Source organism: Hypanus sabinus, chromosome 2 (genome assembly GCF_030144855.1).
Source record: "Hypanus sabinus isolate sHypSab1 chromosome 2, sHypSab1.hap1, whole genome shotgun sequence".
In the NCBI taxonomy this organism is placed as follows: Eukaryota; Metazoa; Chordata; class Chondrichthyes; order Myliobatiformes; family Dasyatidae; genus Hypanus; species Hypanus sabinus.
The window spans coordinates 191537176-191550502 of NC_082707.1; the positions used below are offsets into that span (position 1 = coordinate 191537176).

The 13327-nt window shown below is 40.6% G+C and overlaps 1 protein-coding gene across 4 annotated transcripts in view; it reads left to right on the forward strand.

The window, feature by feature from the left end:
• Positions 1-5: 5 nt before the first annotated feature.
• The window catches only part of lin52 (lin-52 DREAM MuvB core complex component), a 77836-nt gene continuing 64514 nt past the window's right edge, over positions 6-13327 (forward strand). For 2 of the 4 annotated variants that reach the window (XR_009510520.1, XM_059961937.1), the window contains exons 1-4: positions 7-170; positions 5591-5665; positions 10066-10103; positions 11503-11569. Coding sequence is in view for 3 of the 4 variants with exons in the window: in XM_059961937.1 (XP_059817920.1) it covers positions 152-170; positions 5591-5665; positions 10066-10103; positions 11503-11569 (199 nt within the window). In the remaining variant the exon portion in view is untranslated. Of the gene's footprint in view, positions 171-5590; positions 5666-10065; positions 10104-11502; positions 11570-13327 lie in introns of all 4 variants that reach the window. The other 2 variants (XM_059961931.1, XM_059961945.1) reach the window with 2 other exon arrangements.

Genomic DNA, 13327 nt, shown 5'->3' on the forward strand with positions numbered 1-13327 from the left:
AGCGAGTGCATTTAAGCGTTATTCAGCGTAGTCTGCGGTCGCGAATTTCTGCTTTGAGATTAGAACTTATTTTGTCGACTGGAAGTAATAATAGGATGGCGAGCTTTTTCCACATTCGCTGACGTGTAGGTCAGGTGACGGTGCTGAGAAGATGGCGTCGCCGAGTGCGGGTAAATTCTAATTTGCTTTTGAGACTGAGAGAAAGTGCGTGTGAGAGTCGGCAGTGTGTTGGTCCGTACCGTGCCCTGGAGGCCGCTCTTCGTGCGTCTCTGAGGGGAAGTGAGATGAAAGAGACACAGATTCCTTCTGTCTCTTAAAAAAAGTTATTATTTTTCTTTTCGTTGGTCTCCACAACAACCCCCCCCCCCCCACGTCAGCATTGACTAGAAGCTGTCAACATAGGTACTGCTTTGCCAGTGGGAATGGTGATTGAAAAGTGGATCAAAACTTACAGCCGTTAGTGTGGGTAATAAATTTACTTCGCCCAGAGTGAGTTATTACCCAGCAGAGTTGTAATTACAAGTTAAGGTTGCTATTGGGAATAGACGGGTGCCTTGTCCAGTTGACGCAGGTCCAGAATTAAACCATTCGACTCATCGAGTCTGCTCTGCCATTCAATCAATTTATTTTTCAAACCAATTATCCATCCTTCTCCCTGTAACTCTTGAGCCCCCAATCAACCATGAAGCTGTCAATCTCCGCCCAAGTGCACCCAGTGATTTGGGCAAAACCCTCCACAATCCTCTATGACAACGAATTCCACAGATTCGTCACCTCTGTCTGAAGAAATTCCTCCTCTTCTCAGTTTTAAAGGGACGTCCCTTTATTCTGAGGCTATGCTTTCAGATCCTGGACTGTCCTGCTAATGGAAAGCCACTCCTTGTTCACTCTATCTAAGCATTTCAGTATCCATAAACACAAGAAATTCTGTTGATGCTGGAAATCCAAAGCAACACACACTAGGAATCAACAAGGAATTTAGATTCCCATTCTCTTTTTGACATATTGGTCCATGGCTTCATCTTGTGCTATGACAAGACCACTCTCTGGTGGAGGAGCCACACCACATATTCTTTTTGGATAACCTCCAACCTGATGGCATTACTTTGATTTTGCATGCGGCTATTTTCTGCTCAACCATCAGGTTTTGATTGCCTTATTCATTTGATAACAAAAGTCGATTGTGCTCTCTGGTACTGTAATGTTTGATTATTAGCTTCACAATCTTGTATTCTATTGATTTTGTTACAAATACTTTGCTTATTAATTGTTATTGATAAAAGACTTCAGCATTTAATATACATCACCTGAATTTGGTCGCCAACATATTTCGCCCATTTTATCTTTCACTGGACACTTCATTGGTCAAGACACAACTTATTGCCTATTCTATCCAACCCCTCTTGCTCCTGAATTGTGAAGACATCATTGAAGAATCAACCATATTTTACTTTGGCTTTTGAATTTTAATTTCCCAACAGCTGTGTTACAAAATAATGCAACCAACTTGTCCATGCCAACCAAGATGCCCAGCTGGTTCCATTTTGCCCATATCTTTCTAAACCAGGGGTTCCCAACCTCAGGTCCATGGACCCCTTGTTGAATAGTAAGGCTCCACGGCTTCAAAAAAGGTTGGAAACCCCTGCTCTAAACCTTTCCAATTCATCTACTGATCAAAAACTCTTTTAAATATTTTTGTTGTATCTTTCTCAATAATTTCTCTGGCAACTCTTTAGAACACACTGTGTCGACAATTTGCTCCCTTTGGTCTCTTAAATCTCTCCCTTCTGCCTTACACCTATGTTTTTGATTTTTTTTTTCCCTGGGGGAAAATGGCTGTGTACATTTGCATTATCTAGATGTCTTGCACTTCTAAAGGATCACTCATCAGCCTCCTACACTTCACAGGCTAAAGTCCTAGCCTGACAACCTCTATAATGGAGGCCCATGAGTCCTGTTTACATTCATGTAAATCTTTAGTCTTATTAGCTTGAAGATGTCTTTGCTTTAATGGATGTGGCCTCACCAACATATTATGTAACTCAGTAGGTTTCAACAGGTAGACTTAATGTCAGAGAAATGTATACAATATACATCTTGAAATTCTTTTTCTTTACAAACATCCATGAAAACAGAGGTGTGCCCCAAAGAATGAATGACAATTAAGTGTTAGAACCCCAAATCCCGCTCCCACGCATAAGCAGCAGCAAAGCAATGACCCCCCCCAATGTAAAGTCCCAACTTAGAGAGATTCTCTATACTCTGAATGATGAAGGACAGCATGCCAAAGGCCTTCTTCACTACCTTGACTATGTGTGACAGCACTTTCAAGGAACTATATACTGTAATATTACGTCCCTCTGTTCCACAACACTCCCCAAGGTTCTTTTGTTCACTGTGAAAGTCTTAACCTGGTTTGACTTCCTGATGTGCAATATCTTAAATTTATCTGAATTGAATGCCATTTGCCATTCCACGGTCCACTCTCCTAACTAATCAAGATCCCTCTATAATCTTTCATAACTACCTTCACTGTCTATGATACTTTCTATTTTTGTGTAAGCATGTACACTTGCATCTAAATCATTCATATAAATGGCAAACATGTTGCACTGGATTCTCCACTCTTATCTCCCTCTCAATGGTTCAGATTTCTGAGTACCAGTTAACGAACTTAACTACAATGCTCATGTTCCTTGCAGTAGGTTAGTCTTTTTAAAAAAAACACAATTGTTGACTTGTATAATTACAGCCTCTTCTCCAAGAAGGTGTTGTCTGTGGCCTGGAATTATTTATTAGTACAAAATAAAGACACAATGCTCATCCTTTGAAGTGAATACTGAATTGCATCTGCATATACTGATCTGTTTAACAAATGCCATGAAATCTGGTATACATTAAGTTCACAAAAGGCAATAGAATTCTGAATTCTCCCCAGAAAAAGCCCACGAAAATTTAAAAACTGGGAAGGTAAATAGATAAGTGGATTAATCCAATTAATCATACAGCTAAGATGTGATATAACCACAAAATAGTGAAAAAAAAGACACAGGGACAATTGACTTTTGTTCCCAATGGGGGTGGGTGGGGGGTGGGAAACAACTGTGGATGCTAGAACTGTTAAATTAGAAATACAAAATTCTGGTAAAATTCGGTGAACATTGGGGCAGAGAGATGAAAGATCAATATTAGTTCTGTCCTTTCTCCTCAAGTGCCAAGTAAGTGCCATTGATCTGAATATTTCCAAGTTTCTCTTCATCTGTTCTTATAAACTTGAACATTTTCTTCTATAATTTCACTTACCAACTGGCGATATATAAGCTAGTTTGATCAAAGTCCATGTAACTACTTAAATTGCTTGTCAGTTATGTAGTTGTAGCCAATAGTTTACTGCATGGGTGGGGCTAAATTTATGAAACCTGCCTGTCAAAATCTTCAATATTTAAAAAAGTAATTGCTTATCATCATAGTTAATTTCCTAGTAACTTATTTAAATCTTTCTTGATAATACTTATGTAATTTATTAAAGTTAATGGATGTTTACATAGGGATAATTTCTGCTTTTTTTTCTTGCTTCAACCATGGTACTGTATTCTTTTGCTGCAAGCATAGCCATAAAACAGCAAAAGTATTTGCAATTTGCTGTCGAGCTCAAGTTGAGGTTTATTATAGAAATCTACAGCATGTTACAGGCCCTTTGATAACACAATGTTGTGTTGACCACTTCTCAGCTCAGTTTTGCATCCTATCGATGTTCTGCTGTAACCTCTGACAACCCCTGCCCATGAGACATCCAAATCTTTGTAATGGCCACGACACCATAGTTCCATGTATTGATCCACACTCGAGGTTCATCTGCCTTGTTTATGATGCTCCTTGCATTAGAATAGACACCAACAAACCATCTGGCTGAGTGCATCTTTGCTCTAACACCTGCCTGTCCTTTCTCATAACCTACCTACAAGCTGTCTCTACCTCTGTGCCAACTGCATCTTCATTTTGGTTCCCACTCCCCTACAAATCTAGTTTAAATCCTCCTCAACAGCATTAGCAAACTCCCTCCTAGGATATTCATTCCCCCCTCCCCCCAGTTCAGGTGCAACACATCCCACTTGTACTGGTCACCCCTTCCCAGAAAAGGTTCCAATGATCCAAAAACATGAAACCCTGCCACCTGCATCATTTCCTCAACCACTCATTGGTCTGCGCAATCTTCCTGTTCTGACCTTCCCTAGCTAGTTGCACCAGGAGTAATCCAGAGATGACCACTTTGGAGGTCCTGCTCTTCAGCCTGCTTCCTAACTCCCTAAACTTACTACACAGGACCTCTACCCCTCTCCTATCTATGTCATTGGTACCAGTATGTACCATGACCTCTGGCTGCTCTGTTTCCCCTTCAAGAATATTCCGCAGCAGCTCAGAGACATCCTGACCCTAGCACCCGAGAGGCAGCGCGCTATCCTGGTGTCTCTTTTGCTGCCGCAGAATCTCTTCTGTCCCCTATGACTGTTGCTCTGCCTGACTTTACCCTACTCTTCTGAAGCTCAGAGCCGTCCACAGTGCTATTGGTTTGGCTGCTGCTGCCTTGCCCAGATAGGCCATCCCCATCTTCAGTATCCAAAGGGGTATACCTGTTGTTGAGGGGAATGGCCAAATGGGGACCCTGCACTGACTTCTTTCTCACTTTAACTTTCTCAGTGTTCACCAATGTACTTCCTGAATTCTGCACTGTGGGTGTAACCACCTGCTCAAAAGTCGTATCTATCAATTGCTCTGCTTCCTAGATGATCCTTAGTTCATCCAACTCCATCTCCAACTTCCTAATATGGTCTTTCAGGAGCTGGAGTTGGCTGCACTTCCCACAGATATAGTCATCAGGGAGACCATCAGGTTCCATGAATTTCCACATCCTACAGGAGGAGCATTCCACTGCCATATCTGCCATCCTGTCTGCACTGTACTGAGACCAAATCAGCAATAATGAAAGGAAGAACCTACCCTTATCTGCTTCTTTCGCCTTGATTTCTTGAGTCAAAGCCTTTAAGTTCCTACTCTGAATCTAGTTCCCATTCTGATGATGGCCGCTCTGCTAGACCCTATCTCTCTTGTATTGTTTAAAAAATAAGAAAAAACCTACACAAGGAGAAAATAACTCACTGCCTTTGGTGGTGCTGCCACCAATGCGTCGCACATAAATTTAATAGCGATTCTCTGATATCAAATTTGAAGGAACCATTGGTCCCATATAACATACACAAAATTCTGGAGGAACTCAGCAGGCTAGGCAACATCTATGGAAAAAAGTATATTTGACATTTCAGGCCAAAACCCTTGGGCAGAACTGATGCTGCCTGGCCTGCTGAGTTCCTCCAGCATTTTGTATGTGTTGCTTGTATTTCCAGCATCTGCAGATTTTTTTCTTGTTAGTGGTCCCATATGCTAGATGTAACATTTTGAATACATTAACTCTTCATTTAATTTCTCCAGTGCAAATTAATTATGCAAAATATGTTATTCTACTACTGTTTAGAAATTTAATGGCATTGGCCCATCAAGATCCAAATAGTTATTTCTGCTTCTATGCCATCAGGTGCAGACTTGGAGCAGTCGTTGCTGAGTTTTGAGAAACTGGACCGAGCTTCACCAGATTTATGGCCGGAACAAAGTAAGACACTATTGCAATGATTCAAATAGGTATCAAACAGATCCAATAGTTGTGTTAAAAAGGTTGTCTCGTATTGACATCTAAATGTAGAAGGTAATAGTACCTGCAGTGGACTATTCCCCCACATGGAATAACTGTGGGAATTCATGCCACATAATTTAATGTCTAGGGAAGATTGAAGACTAAGGAAGGCTCACAACAAGTCATTGGTATATCTCAGAGGATCCTGAAGCAGATTTGCTGTCTACAAGATTTGACTGCTGTATAACAGATCAGCATATACCATAATTGACTGAGCAGTGTCACACCAACAACCTCTCACTCAATATCAGCAAGACCAAAGAGCTGATTATAGACTTCAGGAGAAAGAAACAGAAGTCTATGACCCAGTCCTCATTGGAGGATCAGTGATGGAGAGGCTCAGCAACTTTAAATCCCAAAGTGTTATTATTTTGGAGGACCTGTTCTGGCAGCACATAAGAGCAAATACGAAGAAAGCACAGCAGCATGTCTACTTCCTTAGGAGTTTGTGGAGATTTGGCATGCCATCTAAAACTTTGGGAAAAGTTCTGTGGATGTGTAATGAAGAGTATGTTGACTGGCTGCATCACAGCCTAGTATGGAAACACCAATGCCTTTGAAAGGAAAATCCCACAAGAAGTAGTGGATATGGCCCAGTGCATCACACATGGAGCCCTCCCAGCCGCTGAGTCTATCTACAGAAATACTTTCTCAGCAAAGCAGCATCCATCATCAGTGACCTCCAGCAACCAGGGCATGCTCTCTTCTCATTGCTGCCATCAGGTAGAAGGTACAGAAGCCTCAGGACTTGCACCACGAGGTTCAGAAACAGATATACCCCTCAACTATCAGTTCTTGAACCAAAGGAGATAACTCTACTTGCCCCATTATTGAAATGTTCTCAGAACCAATAGACTCACGTTCAAGGACTCTTCATCTCATGTTCTTGATATTTATTGTTTATTTATTATTATTGTTTCTTCCTTTTGTATTTGCAGCACATAGATTGTTGAGTATGCCTACAAGACAAAAGAGTCTCAGGGTTGTATACAATGTACTTTGATAGTAAAATTTACTTCGAGCTTTTAAGGAGCGGCAAACTATGAAACCAACAGTCAGTCCTGACAAGGATGTTGCCGGTAATGGTGGGTTTGAGATACAAGGAGAGTGGATAAACAAGGAACTTTTTCCCTGGAGTATAGGAAACTGATGGCCATGACTTTGGAAAGGTTTATTTAAGGGCAGCATGGTAGTGTAGCAGTTAGCATGTATCTGTAATAGTGCCAGCGTTCTGGGTCAATTCCTGCTGAAGTCTGTAGGGAGTTTGTATGTTCTTCCTGTGGCTGCATGGGTTTCCTTCTGTATTACAAACATGTACAGGGTAGGGTCAGTATGTTGTGGACATACTATGTTGCTCCAGAATCATGGTGACACTTGTGAGCTGTCCACAGAACATCCTCTTCACTGTATGTGACAAATAAAAACACTCTTTAAAATCATGATGGGCACAGATAACATGAATAACCAGTCTTTTCCCCAGGGTAGTGGAATCCAAGGCTAGAGGACACAAGTTTGAAGTGAGAAAAAAGATTTGAAAGATATGAGAATTTTTTTCAGAATTTGGTGCACATTGAAACAAGCTGCCAGAGGAAGTAGTAGAGATGGTGCAATGACATTTTATAGTGCTTTGGACAGGTGTGTGGGGTAGGAACAGTTAAAGTAATATGGACTAAATGGGACACACAAAATGCTGGTGGAACACAGCAGGCCAGGCAGCATCTATAAGGAGAAGCACTGTCAACGTTTCGGGCCAAGACCCTTTGTCAGGACTAACTGAAAGGAAAGATACTAAGAGATTTGCAAGTAGTGGGGGGAGGGAGAAATACGAAATGATAGGAGAAGACTGAAGGGGATGGGATGAGGCTAAGAGCTGGAAAGACGATTGGCGAAAGTGATGCAGAGCTGGAGAAGAGAAAGGACCATGGGACGGGAGGCCTCGGGAGAAAGAAAGGGGGAGGGGGAGCGCCAGAGGGAGATGGAGAACAGGTAGAGTGATGGGCAGAGAGAGAGAGAAAAAAACAAACAACTAAATATGTCAGGGATGGGGTAAGAAGGGGAGGAGGGACATTAACGGAAGTTAGAGAAGTCAATGTTCATGCCATCAGGTTGGAGGCTACCCAGCCGGTATATAAGGTGTTGTTCCTCCAACCTGAGTGTGGCTTCATCTTGATAGTAGAGGAGGCCATGGATAGACATATCAGAATGGGAATGGGACATGGAATTAAAATGTGTGGCCACTGGGAGATCCTGCTTTCTCTGGCAGACTGAGCATAGGTGTTCAGCAAAACGGTCTCCCAGTCTGATATATATATATATATATATATATATATATCAGACTGGGAGATGTCTTCCCTTTTTAAATAAAGGGGCTTCCCTTCTTCCACCATCAACTCCGCTCTCAAACGCATCTCTCCCATTTCCCGCACATCTGCCCTCACCCCATCCGCCCGCTACCCCACTCGGGATAGGGTTCCCCTTGTCCTCACCTACACCCCACCAGCTTCCAGGTCCAACATATAATTCTCCGTAACTTCCGCTACCTCCAACAGGATCCCACTACCAAGCACATCTTTCCCCCCCTCGCCCTTCTGCTTTCTGCAGGAATCGCTCCCTACGCGACTCCCTTGTCCACTCGTTCCCCCCCCCCCCCCTTCCCACTGATCTCCCTCCTGGCACTTATCCTTGTAAGCGGAACAAGTGCTACACCTGCCCTTACACTTCCTCCCTCACCACCATTCAGGGCCCCAGACAGTCCTTCCAGGTGAGGCGACACTTCACCTGTGAGTCGGCTGGTGTGGTATACTGCGTCCGGTTATTCCGGTGTGGTCTTTTATATATTGGTGAGACTCGATGCAGACTGGGAGGCAGTTCGCTGAACACCTACGCTCGGTCCGCCAGAGAAAGCAGGATCTCCCAGTGGCCACACATTTTAATTCCACGTCCCATTCCCATTCTGATATGTCTATCCATGGCCTCCTCTACTGTCAAGATGAAGCCACACTCAGGTTGGAGGAACAACACCTTGTATACTGGCTGGATAGCCTCCAACCTGATGGCCTGAACATTGACTTCTCTAACTTCCATTAATGCCCCTCCTCCCCTTTTTATCCCATCCCTGACATATTTAGTTGTTTGTTTTTTTTCTCTCTCTGCCCATCACCCTGCCTGTTCTCCATCTCCCTCTGATGCTCCCCCGCTCCCTTTCTTTCGCCAATCACCTTTCCAGCTCTTAGCTTCATCCCACCCCCTCTGGTCTTCTCCTATCATTTTGCATTTCCCCCTCCCCCCCACTACTTTCAAATCTCTTAGTATCTTTCCCTTCAGTTAGTCCTGACGAAGGGTCTCGGCCCGAAACATCGACAGTGCTTCTCCTTATAGATGCTGCCTGGCCTGCTGTGTTCCACCAGCATTTTGTGTGTGTTGTTTGAATTTCCAGCATCTGCAGATTTCCTCGTGTTTGGACTAAATGGGACTAGCTTAATTCGCCAATTTGGTTAATGTTGATGATTAGGGCTGAAGGGCCTCTTTTCCTTGCTATATAGCTCTGTAATTCCTAAGAGAGATGTCCTTAGAAGCCCAAAGAGGCCTTCAGAACAATGTGTCAGGCATGTTTTGTGAAGACTAAAGTGGGCATTGGGCAGTAGTGTATGGAACAGCTGTTTAGATTGATGAATCTCTAGGGATTCTACCTCTGCCACCACTGAGCTTGAAGTAAGAGGCTGCCACCACTGAACTATACTCAGTGACCACTTGGAGAGGGAGAGGAAGAGATGAGTATATCAGAGATAAATTTAATGCCCCTAATTGTATGCACAGCGCAGTTTGGAAACCTTGTATGCAATAAAAGAGGATTGAATTGTACAGGGCAGTCGCATTCTTCATAATCACCATGGAATTGGGAATAAATATATTCTACAGCAAGTGATATTCTTAACAGTACAAATTACTCAATGACTTATAAGTGCCATGCACTAAGATTAAAATATGCAGACATTATTTTATTTGAAGTATGTGGTGGGGGGGGGGGGGTGGTAATCCAGCACACTCAGAATTTTGGTGCTGGATTGAGGTTTTTTTTGGGATCATTTAATGTTGCTGCTTTTAATACCCCATACACGTTTTAAATTCACTTCTTTTAGATGTTGTGCAACATTATAATATGGTGACACTTGAAGTCTGCCCTAAGCACATCCTTGGATTTGTTGGTCATTTGACGTAAGCAACAGATTTTACTGTATGTTTCAATGTTCTGCTGTACGTGAGGCAAATAAAGCTTATCTCATTTTATTCTAATCTTATTATCTCATTATTTCTTTCAGTGCCAGGGGTAGCAGAATTTGCTGCATCTTTCAAAAGTGTAAGTGTTTTTGTGCAAATTGATGTTCTGATGAATATAGTGTTAGTATTGCTGATACATAGTGTTATACAAATTGGAAGATTCTTAGTAAATAATTACATGTGAAGCTAGAATGCCTGTAAAAGCAGACTACACTGCTTTCTTAAATTTATTTACACGAGGAACTTTGCCTCCTTAACTGTGGATAAATAGTATAATATTTAAGATCCTATTCCACAATCTGTCTTGATAAATTCCAAAGTACCAGCTCCAATTTGAGTATATAATATTGTTAGAAACAAATGCTTTAAATAAAGCTTAATATTGGGAAAATAAAATGTATTTCCCTTTGTCATGTATGTATATTTGAGCCTTCATTGTAAATGATATACAGCTCCCATATTTGTTTCTCTTCTTGATGTAGCTTTAGATTGGCTCCTCTCCTCTTGAACCTTAACAACCCATGCTAATGCATTTTTTTACGATGGGTGAATAGGAGCTTCAATCCCAGAGATCTTTATGCTGTAGGAAAGAGATAATAAACTGAAGAAAGTGAAGAAAATATTCACAGCAAAGTTGTTTGGATTGGAGAACTTGAATCATAAGGAGAGATTAGATAAATTGGGACAGTTTTCCCTAGAGTAAAGGAGGCTAAAGGGTGTGTTATAAAATTGAGAGGTAGAAGGTTTGCATCTTTTTTTTAAACCAGGATAGGTAAGTCCAAGGCTAGAGCCCATTGATTTAAGATGAGCGGGGAAAGATTTAAAAGGGATTAGAGGGACAAGTTTTCTCCATGCCGAGGGTAGTGGGCATATGGAATGTACTGCCAGAGGCAATGGTAGAGGTAAGTGCAATCATAATGTTTATATATAAAAAAATCTCTTGGGCAGATAATATGAATATGATGAAAAGGTCAGGGTGTCAGGGCCTGAGTGAGAAACGGGCTGGTTCAGCTCTCTGCTCTGTCATGTTTGCTTAGCTCTGCACTGAACTGAGAGTCAGTGGATGAAGTTCTTTCATGAACTTCAGTTTTGAATGCTATTTGCATGCTTCTATTGTTTGCATGATCTATGTTTTTTTTCCCTCTCTGCACACTAGATGTTTGTCTTTTTCTTTGTATTGCGTTCTTTTGGGTATATTTCTTTTGTGGCTGCTTGTAAGGAGACGAATCACAAAGTTGTATAATGTATGCATACTTTAAACTTTGTATTAGAGGAATATCGGCCAAACATAGGCAAGTGAGACATTTTAGTCATGTGGGTCTGTTTCCGTATTTTGTAATTCTGAATCTAAGGTGAAAATACATTAAAAATTTAATGTGCCACTTCTTTTCCCCAAATCAAAAGTAAAACGTAACATGAAGTAAAGCTTGAACTGTAAGATCCAAATGAAGGCTAACTTGCACTTTTTTTTGTTGCAGCCCATTACCAGCTCTCCACCCAAATGGATGGCAGAACTTGAGAAAGATGATATTGACATGCTGAAAGGTATTTGTGCAGTAATTATTTTCAAATAATCTAGAATAGTACTGAGCCAGAACACATTAATGCGTGGACTCAAAGTTTGGAGTATAAATGAAATGGAATGTGCATTTGTATAACACCTTTCACAACTTCATAAAATTCCAACATACTTTATAAGGCAGGCTATCAATAAAGTTAAGGCAAAAAATCTTAAGTAATCACAAGGTGTGTGGGAAGTGTAGAAGGAATACAAGATTAGGAAACAAAGTGCAGAAAGGAACATATTATAGGTTGTTAGTGGGTTTTGTTCATGACATAAAAAAGAAAATATAATTATTTAATCCCACGTGGGCTCTACCATTTAGAGGAATCATTGTCCCTTAATATGTTAGCTTCATACATTAATCTTTGTACATTTCGTATTTCATACGTCTTCACACATTTGATTAACAAAAATTTGTCACATGTAGATTTGAAGTTAATGTTTAACATAAAACTGCTATCGACATTAACTACTGCCTCTTTTCTCATTATTACCATCAGAGAGAAGGCAGAGAAGCCTAAGGACACACAATGTTTTAGGAACAATGTTTTCTGTGCCATCAGATTTCTGAATGGACAATGAACCCATGTACACTACCTTGCTATTTTTCTCTTTTTGTTTTGCTCCCTTTTTGCACTACTTATTTAATATTTTATATACATTTCTTATTGTAATTTATATTTTTTATGTTTGTACTGTAACGTTGCTGCAAAACAGCAAATTTCATGTCATATGTCAGCGATAATAAACCTGATTCTGATTTTGGAATTTGCTGCAGCTGTAAAGATAAGTCCCAAATTTTAATTGCCCTTTAAGTTGAAATATTTCCTAAATCCTGTCCTCCAAGATGACCATATTTTAATGACCCACAATAAACCTTACCACTCTTTCTCCAATCATAATTGCCAAAACATTTTGTTGATTTAAATATCCCTGGTAAGTGTCTTCATGTACAAAATTATTACTTCCTCATGTGCTGGCTTAACATTTTGTGATTATACTGTTCCTAATTTCTAGGGTACATGCTTATTTATTTTTTTCTTTTAATTTAATAATTTTTGGCAAGTGCTCTTTTCCCTTAGTGATGTGGTTTTCAAGGAGGCGTTTATATAGTTTCTGTTTGTAAGTGGGAGATCAGTTGAAAGAAGTAGCAACTAAAATTTTCAAGTGAAAAGAGCAGAAAGGTCCTTTTAAAAATAAATGCAATGTTCATGGGCTGTTATGGTAATAGAGGATCTGGTCTTAATTTTCCTGTGCTCGCAGATGAAAATCCTGGCATGCAGCAGTGTCAGACTCCTGAATTTTCCAAACCTTTCCTTTAATATGTGTTTTCTTACTATTAACTGTTCATCCACTGTGAAATCCTTCAGACTGTTGTGCATTGGGAACTCCTGTGGAGAATTTTAATTTTGAATAGGATTTCACTGAAATATTTTGTTTTATTTTATATTATGATAAGCACAGCTCATGATGCACTGATGCAGGGTTTTAATCTGAAATTACTCTTTCCCCCTCTATAATGGTTCTAGGTTTGGAGATTGTCCAGAAATTGAAATAGTTTTAAAGTGAGTCTTGATGACAGGTCTTGACCCAAATAGTTGAAATTTTATGCTGCCTGACCCGCTGAGCTCCTCTAGCATTTTGTGTGTGCTACTCTGGATTTCTAGCATCTGCAGAATCACTTGTGTTTAAAATAAAATTGTCACATTAAGTTGTGGACTTGGTCTTAGCATATTGAA